We start from the raw sequence: 26,852 nt of genomic DNA on the forward strand, positions 1-26,852 counted from the left end.
ACTAATAATTTATCCTAGAAACCTCTGTGTGTAAAACACAAACAGAATGTGGTCCACCTTCCCTTTCTATGGGGAGCCTTTTTAGGGAGCCTAGTGCTCTCTGCCATAAGTGAACCCCTGCTAACGAAAGGGGTTACCCAACAATATGTCTTCTAATAAAAAGGAAGATCCTTCATAGTCTAGACTTTAAGTCCTACAACTCTAAAGCATGACCAAGTATCTTTTTATTTCCTTTCCCCCCAACTAGCTCAAAAAATTACCTAAGGAAAAAGTGGTCGAGGTTGAATTTAGAAATGTTTCAGAAGGAAATGTAGATGCATAAAGAAATAAAAATTCAGATAGAATACATCAGTCAGAAAGCTAGAGTAAATGTTTTGTGACACAACAGGAACTAGGCAAAGCACAGGAATTTAAGGAAGGACATCTTTTAATGTTTGAAACCAGTCTTTCTGTGGCGACTATGAAAGCAAGAAATACTACAACAAATAACTATGAATGGACATTCTGCTCTTTGTAATCTCCCACACAATAATTTCTGTATTATCATTTACATCTCTTAATACTAGCACAGCATTCTGAAGTTGCCAAACATAAGTTGTATGCAACTGAGTGAAAAGATCAAAATCTACTCAGTTTTCCAAAAGAACTGCAGAACATGGAAAATGACAGTCCCAAACATGTCCATTTGTATAATCATTGACAAAAATATAAGCCCATATTGTTATAAACAGCATGGTTATAGTGCCTTCTGATGCTGTACAAAGGACTCCATAGAGAAAGAAACTTAAGTAATGTATAATAAATGGTTCATAGGCCAGTCCTTTAGTTTCCATTTTTAAACGTCTTTCAAAATGGTTCATGTTCATGAAAAGCAATGTCCTGACAGTCCTGGGGTCTGTGTATTGCAGGGACACTGATAAGGGTAGTGATGTTTTCCATTTGATGAGGAAGACAAGAGTTCAGGGTCCAGGATTTGTTTAGACCATCCACCCATCTTCTGAATTTAGCAAAAGGGAACCAATCAGTGAATCAGTGCCAAATAAAAATAACTGGATCATGCTGAAGCCACATCTGTAGAAACTGAAATCCATTCCATTGTGAACATGTTGAATTTTAAAAGTTACTGCTTTTTGTTCAAAGTGTGGATTTTAATGACATCTTAATAATCCTTTAGAAACGTGCTGCTGCTCAGTTCAGAGAACAAAAGTGCCGCCAGTTCTTCAACTGTAAGACAAGGTGTGTTTTGCAAATATAAAGCATATTAAATCTTCATTTTGTAGGTCGATATGAAGAAAGGTCCTCATGTAGCTGGTGCATAAATGTTGACTCATTTGCTTCCTGGAAAGCAGAAGAAAGGTAAGCACTTATCAGAAAGTCATGGAAAAATAAAACAGGTAATATTCAAATTCTAAATACGGAAGATGTCATGTTTTCTAGTAATTAGCCCAATTTCTCAAGCTGCAGAGAAAAATTCTCTGATGAACTTCATGGATAAGGCAATTATTTTCCCATTCCAGGATACATGGAAGGCTGCTTCCCAGCTCTCAAGAGCTGCGCATGGCCAGATAAGGAGGGGTAGCTCATTAAATCTGCTCTGGATGAGCATTTCCACTCTTTGCTGTCCCTTCAGACCATCCTCCATTTAGCAGTGTATATACTACTACTTTCAAAAGGACTGTTGGCTTATTCTCTTTGTGATCCATTGAGCAAAATCACACCTTAGCTCCACCATCTTTGCTTTACTCCCTCTTGTACATCCATCTCCTTATTTTTCAATTGTTTATAAATCTTCCCAGAGGCATAATTATTATAGTATTTGAAACAGAAGCTTGTTTAAGGAAATCTATATCTGTGATCCTTCTAAATCTAGTAAATCAGGTAATCTACAGAGAACAGTGTTCTTCTCTATTAGTAAAGAAAAGAAAACAGACCTGTCATTGTGTAAAGAGCAGTAACTTTTCCTTGTAACAGTCAAATTTTTAAGCCAACTCAATATACTTGTTGATAAAGACACTCTAGAAAGTTTTCAATCTTTCATCTTAATTTAGCCACATAGAGACCCAAGATATTAGACATTCAGGGCTCATTAAGCACTGATGAAATAGATCATATAATTTTAATAGAGAATAGTATCAGAAAATTTTTACAACTACTATATACTTCATTTTGAAAAGCATATTCTCCCACTACAACAAGGTTTTGTTGTAAATTGGCTTTTCAGTGAATGATCTCTTCTATCTGTTATATAAATGGTCATATGAAGTACTTTGTTTAATCATAACTCATTTGTTACTGGACAGATGACAGGTCTTAATGGTGATGCAGTATTCCCTTTACTTATTATAATGTGAATGTATTAAGTCAGCACTTTGAATACATTCTGTCCAAAATGATTGTAGGCAGAATTGTTCAGTCTTCTTTTCAGGGAATAAATATAGGCCAAAAACATCAGAACAAAAGATGGAGTTGCCTTCCTAGGCCCAAGCTCTCAATCTCACACACAAAAAATATTGGTCCAAAAATGCCACTTCATTTTTTTTAATCTTCAATTTGACTGATTCACATTTTGAAAATGGATAATTTTGCAGTTAAAATTTACAATTTTCTGGAACGTCTCCAAAAGATAGAAGGATGATGATGGATCCATGGCTATTGGAAACTCATAAAATTTTATCAGAGATTAGTTGTGATAATTCATGTGAAATATTTAGCATGATTTTGGCACATTAAGAAGGTCAATAATTATCAGTGGCAGCTCCAGAATTTCTATATAAGACAGCTTACGGTCAACAACCTGATGGAAAGTAGAGTAAGAAGACTTGTTTTGAAATTGTGATTTTTCATAGCAAGTATATTGCTTTTATTTAGATTCCATTTTTTTTTGATGTTCTCGGGAAGGAAGGGTGGATGGAAGCTATGGATAAGTGGAAAATCACACCCCCCCACCCAGGCCGTACCAATGCTACATATGATCATTAAAGAAAGTCTTCCATTTAGGAAAGATAGGGTCAGACATTCATTCCTCTATGTACAAGGGGGCACAGGCACTAATGTCTAAAACCCAGAGGCCTGAACCGTCTCTTCAGTTTTGTTAAAACTCCTATCTGTCCACATTTACCTGATTTTTCCTGTAAACTCTGAGTAATTTGGTTTTACTATGTTGAACATTTTTTGTCTCTATTTTCTTGTACTGTTGTATTCAGTTCTAGCTCCCGAATTGTAAGCTCCCAAATTGTAATCATTCATCAGGGCTTCCACATCATGGTTTTGGACAGCATGTCTATGTGCAGCAACTCTGTTTTAATATGCTATCTTCATTTTAAAATAGCATATTTTTATCTTATCTATATCATTTATTGAGTTTTTAATTCTCATTAATTTTTAGCTTACCTAATCTAAATTTTCCTTTTTATTTTCTTTTCCTTTGTAAATTTCAGTCTCCCCTAATATCTACTATTTTCAGTTTCACATATCCTTTCCTAGTCAGATATATTAAATTAATTATTTGTGATTTTTAAAAAAATAACTAGCTAGAAATAATCAAGAAATAAAATTTAGTACATGTATAGCTTTTGTGCAACATTCTAACTTTTCAAAGGTGACAATTTCATAATTTAGCCCATTCCTCCCAGAATAAAGATGAAATGTAGTGATCTGCTTAATATTAATAGGCCTTGTTACTCATTCAGGCTTTGTTTATAATTTACATTAAGCATCTCAAAACTTCAAGGATGTGTTAAAAATGCTAGATGACTAGACATATCCAGAAATATTTGCAGCCTAGTTTATAACCTCTTTTTTGATAAAATGAAAACAAGTAATATATAAACTAATGTTATTAAAGCCGTATATAATTTTTGTTATATACTTACTTAATTTACTCTCTTTGATCTGCATGCACAGTATGAAATCATAAAAGCAATAAACATCACCACACCAACACTGATTAAGGTAATTTCTACCAAGCCAAGGAGGTTTATTTTTCCAGTCACTTGATTTCTGAACATTTCTGCCTTCTCATCACCAATGGTACCAGTCTGTAATCAAGTTAATAAATAACGTTATTTGGTTAGATTTGGGAACAAAATACTCAACTCTCCACTTAAGTGTATCACTCTTTTTTTGAAACATCGCATAGATGTTAGTCATCTTTATCTGTAAGACAAGCTAATGGAATTCCCTTTGCATGTCAAAAAAGGCAATAAATGCCAAGGTAGAATATTTAGAGAGAGAAATATAATCTTCCTCCCTTGAAACATGTCAGCTAGCATTCTTCAATATACTGATTTCATTGATAAATACAACGGTCTTACTGGAATATTCTCCAATTTTCCGAAGGTTGTTTCCTAGTGGCAGAGGAAAATGCCAAGGGTCAACAGTTTTCTTCCTCTAAAGGCTTATGCAGTTCATTTCCTAATCCTGTGGCTAATCAGTTCCCTGATTTGTACTAAAAGTATCTTGTCAGGCACTAGATAGACTGCCTACATCTACTCTAAGTTTGGTTGGCTTTTATTAGCACTACAACATTCATATGGAGTTATTTGGAGTTACACGTTTGCATGACTCTTTCCTAACACATGAATTATGACAGGAAAAATTGTTTAATAAACATTATGAAAATAAGAACACTGAAATCTAACATAAGCGTGATACTTCTGTGTGATTTGGTACTCTCAAAATAATTATTATATAATTAATATATAAATCTCCCGTATATGCAATGGAAACACAAGTTCAAATACTATATATGTGTATTCAGTTTTCAAACATCAAAAGCTTTTTCTATCTACCAAGAAGCTTACTGTTTTTAGTGACTAATAAATAAAAATACTAACCTCATTAAGCCAAAGAATAGGCACAAAATAGTTCTGCTTCAGACCCTTTAATGCTCTGTAATAAACATTGAAAATAATTATGAAAATATATACTAATATACTACCCATATATGACAGAAATGTTAATAATTATTAGTGAAAAATAAATGCTCAGAAATTAGCTGCTCTTGAAACTTGGCTAAGTACCTTGATGTTTGTTCCCTGTAGTGAATCATTTAAATTTTAAAATGGCTGTTTCTCAAACATCTTTCACACTTATAAATCTTTCTAATACACATTTCTAATTAGACTGACTTTTTCTAAGCCTATGTTTTGTCCTTTCAACAAATTATACCCAGGAAACTAAAATATGAATGCTAGAAACTATTCTCTTGAAAATATTTGGACAGCTAGCAAAATGAGCAGTGCCACCAATACTCATTCCAAAATATGTGTAAATACCATTTCAATACACACTAGATATAATTCTAAATTACAAATGAAAGTTATAAGCATTTAGTAATCATTTAATGACATAAAGCCAAATAGAAGGTGAAAGTTTTATTATTTCCACTTCCTGTCATAGATATACCCACATTCTTACAAGGAGGTAGTAAAAATCATAATGAAACTTTTTCCAAGGGACTCACTCAATTTTTCTTGCTGGCTTGACCAATATGTTGATCTGCAGCCGTTTTGCAAATCGTAAGGTAAATCCAGTTATCTAAAGAGAACAAACTAAAAATTACCAACGTATTTTAAAAACATTCTTTTATAATATCCAAAACTTATTTTTACTGTTATGTAGAACCTAAGGTGAAACCTTTGTACTTAAAGCTTGTGAAATTTATTAAATAATTAATTGGACTTATTAAATATTACATACAAAACTCTCCATAGTTACATTTTATGTGTATATGCCTGTGTGTATACAGATGTATACACACATGCATATATATGTGCACATGCTCACACACAATTTTTTGCCCAAACTACTGTCAAGGTTTTACTTAGATTTTTGATTTTTATCTGAACTGGTTTTAGGGAATCAACAACAACAACAGTAGTGAAACCTAGAACTCATGTAGTCAGTTTAAATCCTGAACTATATATTGTAAAATATATATTCAGTGAGAACCCCTGTATCGTCCGTATAATTATAATGCTACTTCTGTCATTATTTAAACTGAAACATGACTACTAAAATCCTGGCATTTCATTTAACTGTTGACAAGGAGATATTAAAATAAAAGTTACAACTGTTACACTATAGGAAATTTAGTAGATTTTTTACACTAAGTATATCATAGATCTTGCCTCAAATGCACATATACCCATAAAACTTTTTCAATCCCTCATAGTCTACAGTGTCCCTTCATGTAAGCAATACTTGCAGTTAAGTATAAAAGAAGCATAAAAGAGTACCTTATACCAAATTGTTTTAAACTGATTAGAATCATTTTCTTCATTGTTATTAATTACTGACCTTTGCTGAAAAACTAAAATTGAATTACCTTGACATTTCATAAGCAACAATAGGAAGAAATCAACGTAATTTTCATTGAAATAAAAGTAATTATCAAGATCGTGATACAATAAATATCAATAAATGTGATTGACAAAAGGAGAGAATTTAATTTTTCCTTCATTTTTAAAAAACAAATGAGATAAATAATGTATTTGCTTACAGGTTCAACATCTAAGTAAGTTCTGTGTTCTTCTTCATTTGGACTTAAGCCTTCAATAGGTTGTGCAATGTCGGGACTTGCATATAGAAAATGAGGAAGTGAAATATACACAGGTTTTCCTGAAAACAAGGTTTAAGAGACAATTGGGATAAATTGTTTTCCTCATTTCATATACCACTTAGGAAAGACTTCCTTGAAAATAAAGCTATTTAAGTTAGAAAGAGAAGTGCATAAAGTTGGCTTTGAATACTAATTGGGGGATGATGGTGAGGGAAAATTATTATATATGATTGCTTTTGATCAAAAATAAAATATAAATTTCTGCATCATCCTACTAACGATTCAGTTGATGTCTGTCGTTTATCCCTTAGGTGTTTATTTTCAATATGTAATGCTTAGCTGCTGAACACAAAGTTACAACCATATACCTTCATGTTTCAGGCAGTAGTATGTCTGTGGACTGAGAATTTATTTAAGAGGCTTTTCTTTCTTTATTCTCACCCATTCCAATATGAAGAAGGTGAGCAAAATAAGATAGTCTCCAAATTTCATGTTTGAAGCAATTCTTGTCTCAGACACCCTGAAATATACTTATCTTTATTTACCATTTTCTAGGGTACAAAAGGTTAGAAAAACGTCAGATGGGTAAGTTGGGATGCTTAGAATATTCTGGGAGCTATTTTCATTTTACCCTAAATCTATAAGGAGCACAGGGATTCTGCACAGCAAAGAAAACCATCAAAAAATGAAAAGGGTATATCTATGGGATGGGAAAAATATTTGAAAAATGCATATCCCATAAGTGATTAACGTCCAAAATATACAAGAAATTCATACAACTCAAAAAAATGAGCAAAGGACCTGAAGAGACATTTTCCAAAGTAGCACTGGGAAATATCAGTAGGGTTTTACCCAATAATAACTAAGTTTTGCAACACTGAAACAATTGGGACCTTGACAACGGTACAAAAATCAGAACAAAAATATCCTACCACCACCTTTACTTTCTGCCCTTATTGCTTTCACACTTTAAATTTTTGGTGCAAAGGATTCCTGGGTGAAGTTTAAAGAAAACTACAAATTATGGCATGGATTGCACCATCGAGAACTTTTACTCACCGTCTTTGCATTTGCCAATATCTAGCACACCATATGAAGTACAATTTTTGGAGATAATTTTTTCTGTGCAGAAACAGTAATTGTCTGGATTTTGAAGTGGAGATGCAAAAGCCAAGGATGGAAGAATAAATCTATACACAGGGATTCCTTTCAGATTAATTTCCACTCCAAACACAGCATAGATTGACCTAAACACAGATAAAGATCTTCATTCTGGGAAACTGAACTTCATTCTGGACATTCTTTTTTTTTCTTACTCTTAAATTTATATTACTTCCTTAAATTAGAAAAACTGAATATGATCTTGTTGGAATTCTTGCCTAATTTTTAGGGAAAAAATTCTTGTGAAATTCTAAAATATACCGGAACTCAATACCTGAGTATGAGCTCTTACCTTTGTTTTCAAAAGCTTCTGAGAATAATTTTTGCTTGTGAACTACTGTGGAGTGTTTATACTGAGGACATTTCTCAGAGTTTCCTTTATAGATTAAATATTTATATGACTCCCTCAAGTCCTATATTTGTGCCCAATTTAAATTAAAGAAAACTAAAATTTCAATCTTCTACAACTTAATCCTGGAGAGAAAGGCTGCTCACTTGCTGGGGTGTGTGCATATGGGTTTTGATATACATCTCCTACACTCCCCCATGTACCAAGTGTCCACCATAACCCCGGCAACGTACTGGGACTGCCAATGCTTTTGTAATAGCTGCTAGGCCCCATCAATTTGAAAAGATGCTATACTGTCTGTAGAGCACATTAATATAGCTGTGACTGTGGTATCAGTCTCTTTGGACATCTTTACAAAGACTGAACATGCCTTTCTAGACTCGACTGTTACTACACATACTACTAGTTTAGTAGAAGAATGAAAATATAGTTATTGCTTAGAAATAACAAAGAAAATGATTTGCATTATGCAAAATATCCTCCTACATCTTTCAATTTTTTAAAGACTTATGAACACATTATGAATTCCATATTATATTTCTTCTTAATACATCAAGAAAAAACTTCCCTAAATGTACTTTATTTTTCTCAAATAACATGATTATTAAGTATGAGCTTTTTGGTCTGTGTTTTATCTCTTAGGGAAAGAACTGACTTTGAGAAATACATCAATGTCTTTGTCTTACCTGCAAATGTCAGAGGAGAAAAATTGCAATACCTGGGTCTTCTCAACGAAAGGTGGAAATGATGCTGCGTCTGTTTAAAAACCAAGCCAGTGGCAAGGGATTAGGTGTAGTGTGTGTCCTAGACAAATCTAGAAATCTTGATTCCAGCAGGGTTAAGAGAAACATAATGCAAACTGTATATATAATATTAAAATTCTCCAGTAGCCACATTTTAAAAATGAAAAAAGTGGTATATTTTATTTAACCCAATATATCCAAAATACCATCATTTTAACATATAATCAATATAAAAATTAACAAAAATCTCAAAATCCAGTGTGTACTGTATACTTACAGCACATTTCACTTTGTACTAGTTGCATTTCAAGTGCCGAATTGTGGCATGCGCTAGCAGCTACCACATTGAACCAGTCTGTACACTGTATACAATCACTGGTATTCAATTTCATACTAAAATTTCCCACTCCTTAAAGATTAATGAAAGTTAAAAAACCATGGCAAAATTGCACGTTGTTAAAACTGTGATTGTGTGTTTTGAAATCCTCCACCTATCAGTAGAGTAGCACTTTTCTTACCTTGAGGTTCCTTTAGAACTCACTTTGGTAAATGTTGTTCTTACTTTTAATAATGATGCATTCACCTACCCTAACGTCTGATTAATATTTTTTAAGTCACTTATTGAAGTTCTCTCACTAAACAGAATTTCATGCAAATGGATGGAAAATGTACACATCAAACTAAAAAGGGCATTTGTTGAGCTTATTGAATCTCTACTATGGTTATGATCCATGGCACACACTGGATATAAGCAGAAAAAAAGAGATTATTCCTCCATTTGCTCCACAAATGAATATCACCAAAATGAGCCACCACTGAATGTGTCTGTTCAATACAGTAAGACCCATCCTTCAACTATGAATACCACACTCTTCTTCTGGTAACTGCACTAACCTTGTGATCTTATTACATTTCATTTATATTTTTGTGATAAGTGAAATGTAACAGAAGATCTCAATGAACTTGATACTGACATTGAGAGAATGGGATATTGAATATTACCTTAAACTCCACAGATAGGCCCCTGAATGGGCATTGTCTACAACTGCTGTCCCAACATCGCAGCCATTAAAGAAAAGGAATACCTTGAAAAGCTTTAAAGATGATCTGAAATATCATCGAAAATTGTGTTATAATGACACCAGCAATTACCATGGTCCATGACCATAACATAGCTGATATTAGCAGGGCTCTTTTTTGTAATACATTCAAATGTAAATCAATATTTTCATTTTCTGTCTCTTTAAACTATTGAAGAAGGTAGAAGACGTACATCTAAATCATGATAAAAAAAACACCTTGGAACACTTTCCATTTCATTAGTCTCTTTCCTAGCGCCATAACTAAGAATCTCTCTCACAGGGATTCCATCAGAGTCCTCTGGCCTGTTCAGTCTACCTGTGCTCCTAGTTTGTTTTACTGCTTTTTTATCCTTAGATACTTTTAACTTCATGCCTGATGCACATGTATTTATATTATAGTCATTAACGAATCCTCTAATTCCTGTTTTAAAACTTCTCTACTTCTCTGTTTTGGACAAAGTTTTTAAATATATTTTTAAGCCCATAAACAGTAGTTTACTAGAAGAAGCACAGTATATTTTTCTCTGTATCTAAGGACTGAAGTTTATGCTTATGAAATTACTAGAGTTAGTGGTATTGGGACACTTGACTATTTGCAGAAATGAACTGCTGAGAAAGGACTTCCTTACCCATCCCCATGACTCAAAGCACTATAAAGCAAACTCAACGTTTGGTTTTGCTGTTTTCTTCTAGAAGAGTGTTAACAAAATTAAATAAACATGCAAAGCTCAGCAATACGTTTGTGAAAATGAATATTCTATGTTTCCTTTTTATTCCCTGCCTTTTACATAACTTTGTATTTAACATTTTTCATCTTCATTTTATCACTTTCCTATAAAGTATTGTCTCACTAGCTTTGTAAACATTATACTCTGCTTCTGCTTCTTAGCAGCTGAAAGTTCACCTCTGATTTTAATTACCTCATGGGATCCGATTCCCATTGCTTTTCACAATCTTAATTCTTCTTTTTTTAATGCTATTTTTATTTATTATTTATTTATTTTTTTCTTGCGGTACTCGGGCCTCTCACTGTTGTGCCCTCTCCCATTGCGGAGCACAGGTTCCGGACGCGCAGGCTCAGCAGCCATGGCTCACGGGCCCTGCCGCTCCACGGCATGTGGGATCTCTCCGGACCGCGGCACGAACCCGCGTCCCCTGCATTGGCAGGCGGACTCCCAACCACTGTGCCACCAGGGAAGCCCTACAATCTTAATTCTTAAAATAATAGGCATATGTGTACTTTGCTTTTCTTTAAGGAGAATAATAACCTGGATCTACCACACACTAAATCTAAATTCATAGTACCTTCTTTCTTCACAACTCTAATTCAGAATGTTCATTTCTGCATACGTTTTTCGTGGTTAATACACTTATAACCTTGTTTTGTTGCTGTTGTAGTTTTCTCTCTCATTTCTGATCATCTCATTCAAAAATCCGTGGCTCTGTCTTAACAGCTTCAGTGATTCTACCTCATACTGAAACCTCAATTTGGAGGCATGTTTTACTTTTGTACTTATCTTGATTTTTTAATTCTTTCACTTTTAAACTATTATGTACACAGTACTTACAAAAGATGCAGACAGTGACTACTACTCTAAAACTTTCTAACCCCTGACTTCTGTGGCCAGGGAGGGAGTTCAATTAAGTAAAGCTTTTATGAAGAAAACATTTCCCCAGGAATGCAGTAAAGGCTCATCTTCAATGGTTAAGCTTCAGAAATCCCATCACATTAGATAGACATTTACTAAGCCTACATAAGAACAGAGACTCTGAATTATGTTGCAGGGATACAAAGATAGGTAAATGCATACCCTCAACCTCTGGAACACTATAGGTACCCTGGTGGATTTGTGGGAGAAAGGAGTTGGTTTCACTGTGATTATTACCACAAAACAAATGCCCTTACCTGTACCATTAATCATGTCACAATAACTTGGCCAATAGGAGAGATTCCTTAGGAATTAAAAAAAAAAAAAAGAAAGAAAATGATCAGTCTCATTTCAAGAGCACCTTTTCACATTACATTGTCTATTATGAGTCAGTACTCCTGCAAAAATAATAAATATTGATTAGACTAGATGTGTCAAATGCCAAGTTTAAGAAATATTCTAAGCCATTTGGTCTATGTTTTGTTTGAAGTTTGCATCTTGTTGAGTTAAATGAAGTGCCTGATGCCATTAAGTGGCCAGATTATACAATAAAAGCTGCCATAAGTTGGTAGTTAGAAACAACTTGGAACAGAGTTCTGCAAAAAGGAAATTGAGAAGCACTTATCAGAAATTTAGCTCTCTACTTAGGGGAAAGTTTTTTTGTTTTGTGTGTTCAGCTGAATAGGAGGAAAATATTAACCAGATAACTGGTATAAACTCAGTATGAGGGAAGAGGGAAGTGTGGAGGAGGATGGAAGGAAGCAGATGTTTGATCAGTAGAGATTAGAAACATGTAGATAATCAATTTATACTTTTCCTCTCTTTTACCTCTTACGTGAGTGGGCATTAAAGTAGGATGGAGTTTATTACTTTGTACTCTCGTATCTACATAAGATATATGTATCAACATATATATCTGGAAACAATAAAATCAACAGTAGTGATAGCTTCTCTGCACACTCAGCCACATTTTGGTGATGGAAAATGGGTTTCTCACACTCCCAACATACCATCCAATAAGATGTCAAGGCAAGCTATTGCTTCTTTGTTTTTTTTGTTTTTTTGTTTTTGCGGTATGCGGGCCTCTCACTGCTGTGGCCTCTCCCGTTGCGGAGCACAGGCTCCGGACGCGCAGGCTCAGCGGCCATGGCTCACGGGCCCAGCTGCTCCGCGGCATGTGGGATCCTCCCGGACCGGGGCACGAACCCATGTCCCCTGCATCGGCAGGCGGACTCTCAACCACTGCGCCACCAGGGAAGCCCTCTTTGTTTTTTTTTAAATTTAATTTATTTATTTTTATACAGCAGCTTATTAGTTATCTATTTTATACATACTAGTGTATATATGTCAATCCCAATCTCCCAATTCATCCAACCACCATCACCTCCACTGCTCCTGCTTTTTAAAACAGAGTAAACTTAATCATGCTCAGTCTTGCCATGGTCAGTTAAATTAACCTTGTCATAATCTTAAACTCATGTGAAATTCTTACTCCAATTTGGAGCATTTAGTAACTCTCCTCAAAAACTCTCTGTAATATTGAAATAGAGGGAATGCTCACTTGCCTCAGTATATAGTGATTTCCCTAAAATGAGCATTTAGATGTGTTCATTTTCCTCCATTAGAATTTTCAACAAAAATACGTGACTATGAACTCTGTAGCAGAAAAAGGACTACCTGAGTGTTTAACTGTTTTAAGCAACTTTTAGATAGGAACGCAGTGTGAGGTAATGTTTACTTAATTAATAAAAATATTTCATCTCTTTTGATTTTGATTATTCTTTGTCAGGAAATCACTGATTTAAAAGTCATTTTAACTTTGAGGAGAAAAGGATTTTCTCTTGATATTTATTGGGGTTCGTCCTATTTTAGACATATGATGAATAAATTAGGTGTAGTCCAGATAAATAGGCACGAGCTAGGGGAAAGTAGGAAATCATGGCTATACAAACATATCGCATTCTACTACTACTTCTTAGGAGGTGTGCTCCTTATTTTCAAGTTTAATATGTCAGTTTTAGCACTTGAAATACTACTTCCCTTATTGCATTGATAAAGTTTTTAAAAGCTAAGTTATCAATATAGAAAATTATTTCAAGAAAATTTTGAAGGGGAAAGTCATGAAAGTGTTGGCATGGATTCATTAAGCTTCCACCTTTATAGGCACATTTAGTCATGTCCTTGGAATGAACATTTTTTATTTGACATGCTCAGTTAAAATTAAAAAAGCGAAAGGTATATTTTCCTACTTACTAGATGAGTTGATGTATTGATTTTCTTCCTTTTCATTTGTGCTTATGTAATTGTATGAGTGCACGATAATGCTGGTTATGCAGCAGAGGTGGAAGTAGTTTCTTTAGATTTCTTTATGTAAGAGACCCTGTGCATAAAGGTCAACCCTCAGTGGGTCTGACACTCAGCACCTATGCACTAGTGTGACCAGTCGTCACAACTAAAGGGTAAACACCTGGCAGAACAGGAGTTTCTAGGGCTGAGATACAGGAAGGTCTGTTCCATAGGTTGGTGCCTGTGCATTACCAGATGTTAAATAAGTTTCTTGCCTGCCTTAGAGTATCCTAGTGACACACACACACACTTTGTGTGAATACTTACTTTTTGCCTTTATATGTGTCGATTACAGCAACTTTGCTTATGTCGTCCTTTCCGCTGAAAACTTTATAAACTCCATCTGCAGTATTGTTGTACTGAAAAGATATGTACAAGAAAAAATTACTTCTACAACAAGCCACATTGTCCAAGTTATAAAATATGTAATTAACTTACACATTTCTCAGTGGTTGTTCATAATTATTTTATATGATTTGAAATATATATATGCAATAAAGTTTTAAAATTTTTGGTCTTTAACATTTTAAAAAGATGTAATAGAAAAGGTGCCTAGAAATAAGTGCTAGATCCTGAGACAGAAGGAAACAAATAGCAAAGCTGACATCCAACTCTAGCACACTTTTCATAATTAAGCCAGAAAGGCCATCTTAATCACTACTCCTATTTTATTGAGGTGAGGGGATAATGAACAAAACCTATGAGAACAATGACAGATTTCTAGAAGTATTCTCAATGTTATGATCTTTAATAAGATAATAAGTGCTTACAAAAGATTAGGTCACAAAATTTAAAACACAATTAGCCCAGGAAAGGATTAAGAATATTTGCGTTAAATAATAGTAACTGAATTTATTATCCCTTAAGGCTTTCTATATTCATATTTGATTGATATATGAACTTGCAATCCTAAAAACCATCTAAAGTAAAATAACAACCATGAACTGGAGAATATAACTAATATGTCATATAGTGCCAAGTGAAATCACAGCCATATTTTCAAAGCAATAGTCACCCTGTCCTATTTATAATTCAAAACATTATGCTACAACTAAGTACATAACCAAGCTCACATTTTTCTTTATCTCCAAACTGCCTTTTCATGACATTTGTAGATTCCTAGAAGTTCTTATCAACTAATTCTGTGAAAATATGACATTGCTGACCTATCAATCTGCTGTGCAATTTCTGGTGACTTTTAAATTTACATTGAAATAAATTTGTAACAAGTCTAGAGAAGGAAGAATGATATGATGAATACAATTAACAAAAATAAAAATATGGTATTAAACTTGATTTTATCAGACAGGAAATCAAAACCAAAAACAGTGTTCAAAGTCTTACCAGGTTATTACCTTATTTTTACAATTGTATATTTATCTAAGAGTGGAAACTTGATTAAATGTGCTAAATTCAGATAAGTGAATTCTCCCAACTAGGAAGACTAAATCCATGTAGGTAGAGACTTTAAAAAACTTAGAACATGTATTCCCATATCAGAAATAGGGTTAACACATTAAATGATAAAATTATGAATTGCCAGTGCCATTATATTTATCCAATTAAAGTCTAACAGTATCGACATTCATATTTCGTACTCACAGGATAAAACACACCAACTGTAGTGGTAATAGGGTATGGAACCAAACTCAAGAATGGATCCTTATAGCCCCACAATAGTTCTTTCAAAGTTCTATTTTGAAACATAGAAGATTTTGACTTTTTGATAAGTGAATTGAGTACTCCTTGAATAAATATGTTTGGGTAGAGGTGCGGTACAGCCTGCAAAAAAAAATCACCGTTAAAGACATCAATTGTAGTATCAGATTTTAAACAAATAAATGGAAAATACTAGAATTAAGCTTGATAAAACAGTTTTCAACTGTATCTTTAAAATGACTGCCAAATCTTGCCAAGACTAAAAGTGTATTTTTTCTTCATCTCTGAATGATTACATTTCTCTGCCTCAGTGTGAGCCACAGGAAGAAGACTTTCAAAGTTAAATCCTACTTTTTAAAAAATACACTTTGGGCTTCCCTGGTGGCACAGTGGTTGAGAGTACGCTTGCCGATGCAGGGGATGCGGGTTCATACCCCGGTCTGGGAGGGATCCCACATGCTGTGGAGCGGCTGGGCCTGTGAGCCATGGCCACCAAGCCTGCGCGTCCGGAGCCTGTGCTACGCAACAGGAGAGGCCACAACAGTGAGAGGCCCATGTACCGCCAAAAAAAACAAACAAAAAAAAACAAACAAAAAAACACACTTAAAAAAATAAATTTTTATTTATTTATTTATTTTTGGCTGTGTTGGGTCTTTTTTGCTGCACGCGGGCTTTCTCTAGTTGCAGAGAGCAGGGGCTACTCTTCTTTGCTGTGCGCGGTCTTCTTATTGCGGTGGCTTCTCTTGTTGTGGAGAATGGGCTCTAGGCACATGGGCTTCAGTAGTTGTGGCTCATGGGCTCAGTAGTTGTGGTGCACGGGCTTAGTTGCTCCGCAGCATGTGGGATCTTCTCCGACCAGGACTCGAACCCGTGCCCCCTGCATTAGCAGGTGGATTATTAACTACTGCGCCACCAGGGAAGTCCTAAATAATACACTTTAAATAGTTTTCTAATTCAGCTGATTATTCTATAATCTTGTTATCTTTCCAACTGAGTGTAATTCAAAATAATGCCGTAAGAACACATTTTCATAAAAATGACAAAATAAATGATATCTAATAGTAGTTCTAATCATGAGATTAATTACAGTGGATTCTAGAGTATTTCAAAACCAGTAATTTCGCTGTTTGTCTACTCACTGCTACAGCCAGATTGAGAACAGTGAAAGTGTCATTCTCGGTTCCAACTGATAGTGAGGGTTCAAAGATGGCACCATTGGGCTGCAGAAAAGAGACTGTGTGGGTCTCGGAGTCCCACGTTATATTTTCCTTGGCTAGATAACGAACTCTGAAGATAAAAAGGAAATAAAATTCAAAATAATTGTTGCAAGTGAACATTAAGTCTCAAATGCCGTTCATTCATACAACAAATAATTTTTGAGTGCATAGACTATTTCAGAAATTAGGTTAAACAAGTAGGTTAAAATGATATATAAGCAAATGCTGAGTTTCTAGCAAATCAGAGAAGGCGGGGAGGGGTGGGTGGGGAGATGTCTTAGAGGTGCAGAGCAGGGGAGAAGGAGTACGTGTTATTATAGGAGTTTACACAGAGTCTGTGGGAAAACACACAACAGGTACAAACCCAGGCTTGGGATGGTTATGGGGGGATAATGGACAAGAAACAATTCCTCATAAGTGGTCTGAATGACAAGGAGAAGTTTAGTTAGGTAAAATAGGGTAGAAAATAGCATGTAGAAGATTAAGGAGTAAGAACATGGTGTAATTTTAGATATGCAAACATTTCACTATGGTTGGTTTACAGAGTTAGAGTAAGGAGAGTGGTAGAAATAAAGCCACTAAAATAAACAAGATCTCAAACACAAAAGGGTTGTGTCCTGTACTCAGATATTTAGCTTTTTATCCTGAGGGTCGGGAGGAAGATAGCAGAGAGGTTGAAGAAAGGAACAGTAAGAGCACGTTTTCGTATATTAGAAAGACTGTTCAAAGTAAACAGCCTTTCCAGTACTGGCTTTTTCATAATTTGTGGTATTTTAATGGTAATTAAAGATAGCTATTGGAATATAATTTCCACTTTAGAGATCATTCCCCTCCATCTCTGTCCCATATATTGTATACTTATTAGTTCTAAGCTCCTGGCTCTAAGATCTCTAGGCAAAGTACCAACTACTTTTTAGGAATGTGGTGAAGGGTTATATATGGAAAAAAATCTTCTGCAAGTATAAGATATTTACTGAGATGAAAAAAGGTATACATTATTTATTGCTATATCATATATCTGAATGTCTATTATGTGAGGTTCTAATAGTTATCTGTTGTTATCTAACTAAGGTAAAGACTGAAAAAGCATGGGACTGAAATGGAAAAAATAAAACCAAAAACACCTGACCTGATTTCAATCAGGTGTAATAAAAATGTAAATTTCTATAAGATAGGTATTATGTATGTTTTGTATCACCAAGCAGTGTCTGGTACATGGTAAGTTCTTCGTAAATATTTTTGAATGAATAAATTTATTGTTCACGTTCTTTAAAAAGAGAATTCACAAAAAATTGAAATAGATTTTATTTCTAATGGAATTTCATCAAGCTTTATTATTTATTCTTCTTGGAGTACTGTAGACATGCAAAGAATATAAAAATCTGGAACATCTCCCTGGAGAGTCTATTACTAGTCAATTACTCTTTTCTATTAGATAACTGTATATTAAAATTAGATTAAATATTAACATTTAAAATTAAAATACTTTAATTTTCAGGATTATATATATATATATATATATGTATGTATATATATATATATATATATATATATATATATAAAATAATTGAAATAGCAAAATAATTGTGACCCAAATTCTAGTTTACTTAGTTGTACTTACATTGTACCAGTAGATGGCACTGACTAACAGAAAAATCCTTTAAACTGAGGCCTGTGTTTAGAGTGTACTTTTAAAAAGAGAACATAAATCACTAAAGTTTTTGTTTAAAAATTAGAATGTATACAGGTTTTAGAAAGTGTTGGTTAATAAGGCCAAAGGGAGGAATGTGTCTCAGATTTTGCTATGTACTCCTGCCAAAACAAAATAATTAAAAAAAAAAAAAAAGATTGGATCTGAGAATATTCTGGAGTTACCAGGTCTTCATAGAGATGGTGTGGGTTGGAACATATATAATTCAGATCTCTATCCAGGCAATCTTATGCTTTGACCCATGTCACATCTTGTCAATCAAAGTTTCATCAAGCTCACTTTAGCAACCAAAAGCCAAATAAGCCTGTGGTTCTCTTTGAGGAGAGACATCCTCCTCCACTTAGAATTTCAACTGAGTTCAGGGTGTAACTGATGGAGAGGCAGGATCACCTCAACACGTGGAAGACTCTCAAACTATTAACTTTTTCGGAGAGGTAAACGTCATTTTCCCATCATTTAAGGCATCCAAGCAGACACTAAGGACTGTTTTGGTGACATCACGGGACAAGATAATTTGTAGTTAATCATAAATTCCTTTAACATTGTTATATAAATAGGAGTTTATTGTTTACATACTTTAGCTGCAAATCCAACTTCTCTTCTCCAATCCTCCTCTCACTGCTTCTCCAAGTAAATCAGTTATATCTAACCCACCCCCTTTCATCCCTTCAAGAGCAAGGTTTAAGCCTCCAAGAATAGAATATGTATTAACTGTCAACTATCAGAGCAGGACTAGGACTAGATTCAATATTATGTTTATGTTTTTCCATACCCCAATTAATATCTTTAAAAGTAAAAACATAACCTCTCCAAACAACCAAAAAATTAAAAACTGTGATGAGTTCCCAAATTCTAAGTATTCTCTTTTATCACATGTATTCGGTTCTCTCAGGGTATGATTTTAAATCAGTTATGCTTAGATTCTAACTAGGTCATATGTGAATTCTACATTTTCATAGGTACACATCACAGCTACAACATTTTTTGGATGAAGGTATTCATACAGGCTTTTCATAACAACATAAGAACTATAAGATCATGAAAAAATAAAAATATTTTCCAAGGTGAGGTGTTGTTTTGTTTTGTTTTCTGGGTTTTTTTTTTTTTTTTTTGTAACAATGAAAACCATGTCTTCTTTGACAGAGCTGGGAATAGTCGCAGACCTGTGCCTGGAGACAGGAGATGTGGGGATAATTATTAGGACAGAATAGGCACCAAGGCTCTTGGCAGCTTACATATCATGTGCTATGGCAGCAGGCATCACCCTCCCAACTACTGTTATTTCATTATATTTGCGTGTGAGTTGTCAATGTAGAAATATATTAATGCATGGAAAGGAAAGAAATTATATAATCATAGACTACCTGAAACAGATAAGAAAGTAAAACTATGAATTAGAAGAAATCATTACAAATATGAAATTTTGTAATAATACTTGATCATGGCATATGAGTAGTTGTATTATTCTTGAGGAAAAACCACTCCTGTGTAACAAATGATACAGCAGGATTAGCTATGTTCACATATGGGCACCATAAATATATTCCTAATACCTGGATAAGGTTAGTTTTTTTAGCACCTCCATCTCCCCTTTTCCTACTTTGATAGTTAGAAAATACACATAGTCTATCATTTACATAGGAGAAAATGTACACAAATATCTAAGAGTTACCTGTTCCTAGGTTTGTGAGAACATGGACAAATCATTTCACTTACCCTGGTATCAGTTTGTTTTTAAATTTACAAAATGAAAAGTTCTGGCTAATTATTTCCCCCTACTTCCAATAGGCTACGATTCTATTCAAAAGTATGTTAAGGCATGTAGATAAAGGTATAGCTTATTCAGTCTCAGTACTGAAGAAAACATAAGAATGAAACTACTGAATAAATACAAACACCCACATGACCTAGAAATTAGTTTGAATAGAAGTCCTTAGCAGATATTGTAGTTAGGTAGAATCAGTTTAATGCTGCGGTTCTCAGAATTGAGTGTGTATTGCAATCCCCCAGAGTACTTGTAAAACTCATTACTGGGGTCTAAACCAAGAGTCTCTGATTCATTTGGTCTAAGGTGGGGCCTGAGAATTTGCATGTCTACTTAGTTCCCAGGAGGTGCTGATGTGGCTGGTTGAGGAGCCACCCTTGGAGAACCACTCACATAACCTACACTTTCAATTTTAGGATTTCAAAGTGCTCTGGTTTTAAAATTGTGATAGATGGTTTTTTATTTAGCATGCATATTTTAGACTTGTTGAAAATACATGCCACAAGTGTAAAACTCCTGTAACTTCCTAAATGTAGGGCAGTTAATTGGTGCTGGTAAATTCATAATAAAATATATATTTCTTATCATCATTAAATCCTTAGATTAGGCTTTTATATAGGCAGAAACAAAAATTTCAGTGTATATTAATGGTAAGAAAATAATAAGTACATTTCAATACAATGACATTTGTCAAGTGGAAGCTTTTCCAGAAACACATATGGTCAAGGAAAGAATGCCACTTATTGCGGGGACTCGCTCACCTGTACGTGTAAGGACCTCTTTGCTTAACTTTAATTTTGCTGCTGTTAACTGCCACCTCCTCTGGATTCTGCACATCAAAGATCCAAAACTGTCTGTAAACTGTTGTGCCTGTTTTAACCCAATTTTTAAAAGCAATTGTACCTTCTTCAAGGACAGTTTCCTATGAAAAAGAAAACAAGTTTGGGTTATTTCTTTGTAGTCAATATGGGCAATTGTGGGAGTTTAAAACCATTAATGAGTTAGTGAAAGAACCAAGCTCAAGTATCTTGTTTGTGAGAACCTCTGCAACCTGCCACAGGTTGCGACAGAAATGTTTTCAACACATTTGATAGCAATCTCGTCAACCTTTTACAAAGAGAATCAGTGTCTAATAATGCAGATATGTCTGTCGATTGTGAGGCCAACCATTAGCAAGCTTTACAGTGACCTTATGGCAACATTGCAACAGTTTATAACACAAGTTATTAAGCTAATTTGAAGCTTTTCCAAAAATTTCTTATCAGGTTGAATATTAACTTCTCTTCTGCCCTCAGTGAGATGGATTGAAGAGGCAAAACAGAAAAACGGAGAGAAAATTCTAGTGGTATTGGGAGCTTTTTCATTTTCTTCAAAAGTTGGATACTTCAGGGGAAAATCACTTAATATCTGTTAAATTAAGAAAAACATAAATTTGACTTCTCCCCTTCAAAACCCTGCTCAATGAGGCTTTCCCAACTCTCAATACATTTGCAGAAACCTACTAGTACATGTTTCCAAAAATTACAAGTTTAATTCATTATTATTAGGTTAATACTTTTTTTAAAAAAGGATGAAATAAGGAAGTTTTCATGTTAACCTTTTGTGAAATCCATTAAAAATCTTTGATGCTCCTTGTCATAAAGATAGACAAATAGGAAACATACCAATGACAGAATCAGAAAACCCTACATTTGAAATCTCTCTTGTGCTTCAGGAGTTGGGACTGAGTAGAAAGTCACCAAACCCCTTGGGTCAATTTCAGTATCTGTAAAACGAGGGAATTATCATAGATGCTCTCCTGGATTCCTTCCAAGGCTTTCACTCTCTGGGCAGGAAGCCTATGAAGCTCTAGTAGCTAACGCAGACAAAGGTGACTTTGTAGCAAGCAGTGTTTCTAAGTAAGCACCTTGGGAGGAATGCCCAGGTGTAAAGTTCCAACTTACCTAGCTGCCAGAGGAAGAGGAAGGAAAATATTTCACACAAAATGAGCCTAATAAGACCTATGAATACAGGGACAGTCTGACTTCTTTGTTTCTGTCACCTGGAAGCATCAATTCATAGAATGATGGATCAGGAAAGGACAGTGAACATTAGCACATTTTCTAGGAGAGCATGCTGAGGCTCTGAGAAACCAGGTGTCTGGCCCACGGGTAACTGAGGCAAATACCTAGAAGTAGAATCATGACGAGGATCCTAATCTCTGACCCTTAGGCTGGTCCTCTTTTACACTGCATTTTTACTATTTTTTGTTCCTGTCACCTCTGCACTTAGTTGGTAGAAGTCAAGTTAAGTTTCATATCTTCAGGAAACTTTACTTATTACTTAGTGGAGAGAATAAGGGAATTCCTTAGAGAAGAACAGGGCATCAGCTAAAATGCCTTTACAAAATCCTGTGCTGTTGCAATCATTGCTGTTGCAATGCAATTGGAACTGCTAAAGCAATGTTAGATCTTCTTACTTTTTACAAGCAATTGTCCTTGAAAATCTTTTTATTTGCTCCTTAAAAGTCTATTTCCATAGCAAGCTCAAAATTAAGATAAAATTGTGTACAGATAAAGTATTAATGCTATTCTTTTAAATGTAAAGGTGTTTACCCTAAATGATGGGGCTTTTGAAGCTGAAATCTATATGGAAGCTGAAAGCTATGTTAATTTACCCATTTCAAGAGACTTTATGAGGGGAAAACACACACGAACATAGACACATACACATTATTACTCTCACACTATAGAATGTTAAGGACTAATATATATAGTATCAATTGTTTATCATGTACCTATCAAGGCACATATTTTATTTCAGTTCTTAATGAAAGGAGCTCAGTAATGTACTTGGCAGGACAGAAAACTCCCTAACTCTGATGCTTGTGCATTTCATATCAAAAGACATTGTAACTGTATCATGCCTTTCTTCTAATGCCATGAATTACTTTGTCTTATTTGTTGACCTAGAGATTTTTTTTAATGGGGAAATTGAAACACAAAGAGTTGAAATGAATGTATTGAATTACTAGCTTTAGAATTAGGGTCATCTAACCCCATCCAGTTTTTAGAAGTAGAAGTGGGTCCTAGAGAAGCAGATGTCTGATTCAATGTTGTATGACAATTTAGTAGTAGATAATGGAGAATCTGGCTTTCACTCCAATCTTGTGTGGTTTTCATAACACCATGGTTTGTTCAGAGACACAGAGAAAAATATTGAAGCAGTCACAATAGGAATGAATTTCTTCTGATCCTAACATTATCAAATGTACTAAAAAATTGTATAGGCCTCTTTGACTACCAAGGCTAAATATATCATAAGTTCCTCTAAAAGGAGCAAAAGTTTTTATGTTCTTTGTGAATTTAGGAGGCCTTGATTTTAAGTTGACTTTGGACTCTCTACCCCACCTTGCAGATCTTTTACTAAATTTGAAGTACAAAAGTGATAATTGTGTACAGAACAAGTAATATAATTTAACATCCTCTCACTTGGCTAATATGTACATCAGTATCTGTCCCTGACTTTAAGTGTTCAGACTATCCAGCCCTAGTAACGAGTGGATGCCAGCCTGATGATTGCCACATGACAGGGTCTCCAGCTGGGTTTAAAGCCACTTACCTTGAAACTTCTATTTTGCTACATTAATTTAAAAGTAGATATATGGGACTGTAATGCCCTCTATCTAGTCACCTGGTCACTTGATTATTGCTGTTATGGGAAAACAGTACTCATCAACTTTAGTGTAACTATTAAAATGTCCTTGATATCTTCCTATGCGGAAGTATATAGAATACATATGTAGAAAATATATCGTCCCATTTCTCAGGGCTCTTACAGAGTACCCAGAGACGGAATTGTATATAGCAGATCTTTTTTTTTTTTTTTTGGCCACGTCATGTGGCATGCAGATCCCAGTTCCCTGACCAGGAATCAAACCTGCGCCCCCTGCAGTGGAAGCGTGCAGAGTCTTAACCACTGGACCACTGGGGAAGCCCAAGAGATTTTAATCTATGAGTAGATTTCCTTAGCCTACTCCCAGCCTGACCAAGTATATTGGCTTCTTCACTCAAAGCCTAGAGTGAAGTCGTTAACAATGAACTAGATACTATGAGTTTGATTCCCAGTTTGGTCACATGCTAACCAGTTAAACCTGGGCAGGTTATTTAATTTCTTTGTACCTCAGTTTCCTTATCTGTAAAATAAGGATACTAATAATAACATTAGATTGAACTATATGAAAGTAGTATTTTTGAAAGTCAAAATAAGTGGAATATATTGTAATTAAATATTTATCCTCAGAGGTTATTGTAAGAATGAATAAATGTGAGCACTCAGAACAGTGTTAGCACATTCAGTAAACATTGACTATTATTATTATACAAATATTCTCCACCCCTTAGAGGGAGAACTCTCATCTCACTTACTTTCCAGATTGCTTTAACTACTTCGTTCATAGGATTCCTGTCTAAACCAGTCATGTGGCAATAACTCATGTAAAATCCTGTGACACTACTTCTTCTGTTTAATCACTTTTCTATTTATTCTCCATCCAGTGAAATCAAAACTTCCCTTTCAACATATTGAAAGGAGTCTTTATCCTCTCTACTCACTATTACAATTTGTTCTGTTTAGGACCAGTTACAAGCAGTCTTCCCATGTTCAAAAAATATTCTCCCATGTGTGTACATGATGCATATGTGTGTGTGTGTGTGTGTGTGTGTGTGTGCATGCTGAGAGAGAGAATGAGTTAGAATATTAGTACCAGTTGTGTTGAGAGTCAAAAAGTGGCTTTAGTCTCAGGTTGTCAAGTCAACAATTAAACCACAGAATAATATTTGGTGAAATGGATCAGATTTAATGTGGTTCTGAAACTCAGAAATCAGCCGTCAGGAGTTTATGTAAGAACCTAAAATGGGAGATTTTGTATTTGGCATGAAAAGTAAACTATGTTGATATTAAATTGGGCTGGAGGAAGAAAATTACACATGCTGATCTGCTTTATCTTAAAACATTTTAAAGTGATTTTATTATTGGAGCTAATATGCAAATATATGTGTTTAAACCATGTTATTCTGCTATTTAAATTTATAATTTGTTTTAGATTATTTCATGTTCTTATATATTATCATTAAATTTAAAACAAATGCTACCATCTTTAATAAACCTATACTTCTGGCACTTTTTTTGAGCTTTTTAGATACTATAATAATGTAAAAACTATTTTACCATATCTGGAAATGCTCTAAGCATATATTATGAAATTAATATAAATATAAATTAGTTTTACTATTAAATATGTACTGTTGATTTGAAATTCTAGTCATTTTAATGAACATAAATAATTGTTATTTCAATTTATTTTATCTGGAAGCATTTTTTTGGCTACTGAAGGATCATTCTTTTCAAGAATGGGGGAAGGAAATGATGGTATAATTGAATGATTGTATAATTGAACATTAGTTTTTAATTGGAAAAAAGGTATCTTTAATTCCCTTCTTGGTGTTCTACAGTTAATATCACAGGGAAATTAAATTAAAATTATTTGAAATTGCCTATGTTATATAATATTCACCAAACATATATCAAGTGACATTAACAGTGTCAAGTGATAAATTAACCTTTGTAAATGGTGGCAGAACTTTGACCTTTTTCTGAAGTCCTTTGATAATTTCTACTTTCCATATTCGTGGCAGCTCATGCCATTGACTTTTAGTGTGTCTAGCAAGAGTGCATAAACCTGCTGGGCCCACACAGATCTACTAGGAATCAAAGTCTAAAATACTGGTAGAAAAGTTTCCAGTTATAATGCATAAAAAGCACGAAGTCCCTAGAAAATATCCCTTGGAAATAACGAGTAAAGAAATACATATATATACATATACACACACACACATATACACATGAAGTAAAGTGTATGGACTAGTTTAGGCCATTTCAAAGGCTGGTGTAGGGTGCCATCTTTTAGAACTGGAAGGTATCATAGAGTCCCAATTCTATATTTAAGAATTAGATAACAACATGATATGATTTTATGATCTTTTTAAATTAAGCACTTCTTTTTTTTTATGGCGCTTGTATACAGGTAATAACTTTGCCAATTTGCTACTAGTCCGTTAAATAAAGCAAGTAATCTGCAATGAGTTTCAATTGTAGACAAAACTGACCAGTAGTAAAACTTGTATATATTTGTAAAATAACAGAATTAACCTAAGTGCTCTGAGTCAGTGGTAAGATACTTGGCTCTCTGGGATTACGCATAATTCAAAGATTTGATTTATACTGCATGCCGAACAGATACATATGCCAATCTTATTTAAAAAATAATTTTTTAAACTAAATAAAAAAGAAACAGTTTTATTTAAATAAAGAAGTCCCAGCATCTTTACATGATTCAAATGGGCAAGATCATCATGGATATATGAATATCTGAGAGCAAACTCAGGCTTAGTCTTAAATGTACCACACAGCCCCTGACCATTGAAGGGATTCTGACGATGTCTTAGTCTGTGGATATTGAGCTGGGTTACAATGTAAACCGAAGATTGCAGATAACCCTCATTTCAAAAACAAGAAGGGAAAGCACTCTATTTCTTTATTTTATCCCTGCTTTGTTACCCTACCCTACT

General features: G+C 34.4%; 1 protein-coding gene across 1 annotated transcript in view; it reads right to left on the minus strand.

Moving 5' to 3' along the window:
* Positions 1–409: 409 nt before the first annotated feature.
* Positions 410–26,852, minus strand: part of LOC308622678 (platelet glycoprotein 4) — a 48,840-nt gene continuing 22,397 nt past the window's right edge. The window contains exons 6-17 of the mRNA XM_081244252.1: positions 21,006–21,166; positions 16,691–16,838; positions 15,495–15,674; positions 14,160–14,251; positions 11,804–11,850; positions 8,759–8,828; positions 7,622–7,809; positions 6,503–6,621; positions 5,465–5,538; positions 4,836–4,890; positions 3,873–4,037; positions 410–1,338 (exon numbers count right to left, since the gene is read on the minus strand). Coding sequence (XP_081100378.1) covers positions 3,873–4,037; positions 4,836–4,890; positions 5,465–5,538; positions 6,503–6,621; positions 7,622–7,809; positions 8,759–8,828; positions 11,804–11,850; positions 14,160–14,251; positions 15,495–15,674; positions 16,691–16,838; positions 21,006–21,166 — 1,299 coding nt within the window. The 3' untranslated portion in view covers positions 410–1,338. The remainder of the gene's footprint in view (positions 1,339–3,872; positions 4,038–4,835; positions 4,891–5,464; positions 5,539–6,502; positions 6,622–7,621; positions 7,810–8,758; positions 8,829–11,803; positions 11,851–14,159; positions 14,252–15,494; positions 15,675–16,690; positions 16,839–21,005; positions 21,167–26,852) is intronic.

The sequence above is a fragment of the Mesoplodon bidens genome (genome assembly GCF_964165515.1).
Source record: "Mesoplodon bidens genome assembly, chromosome: 9".
Classification (NCBI taxonomy): domain Eukaryota; kingdom Metazoa; phylum Chordata; class Mammalia; order Artiodactyla; family Ziphiidae; genus Mesoplodon; species Mesoplodon bidens.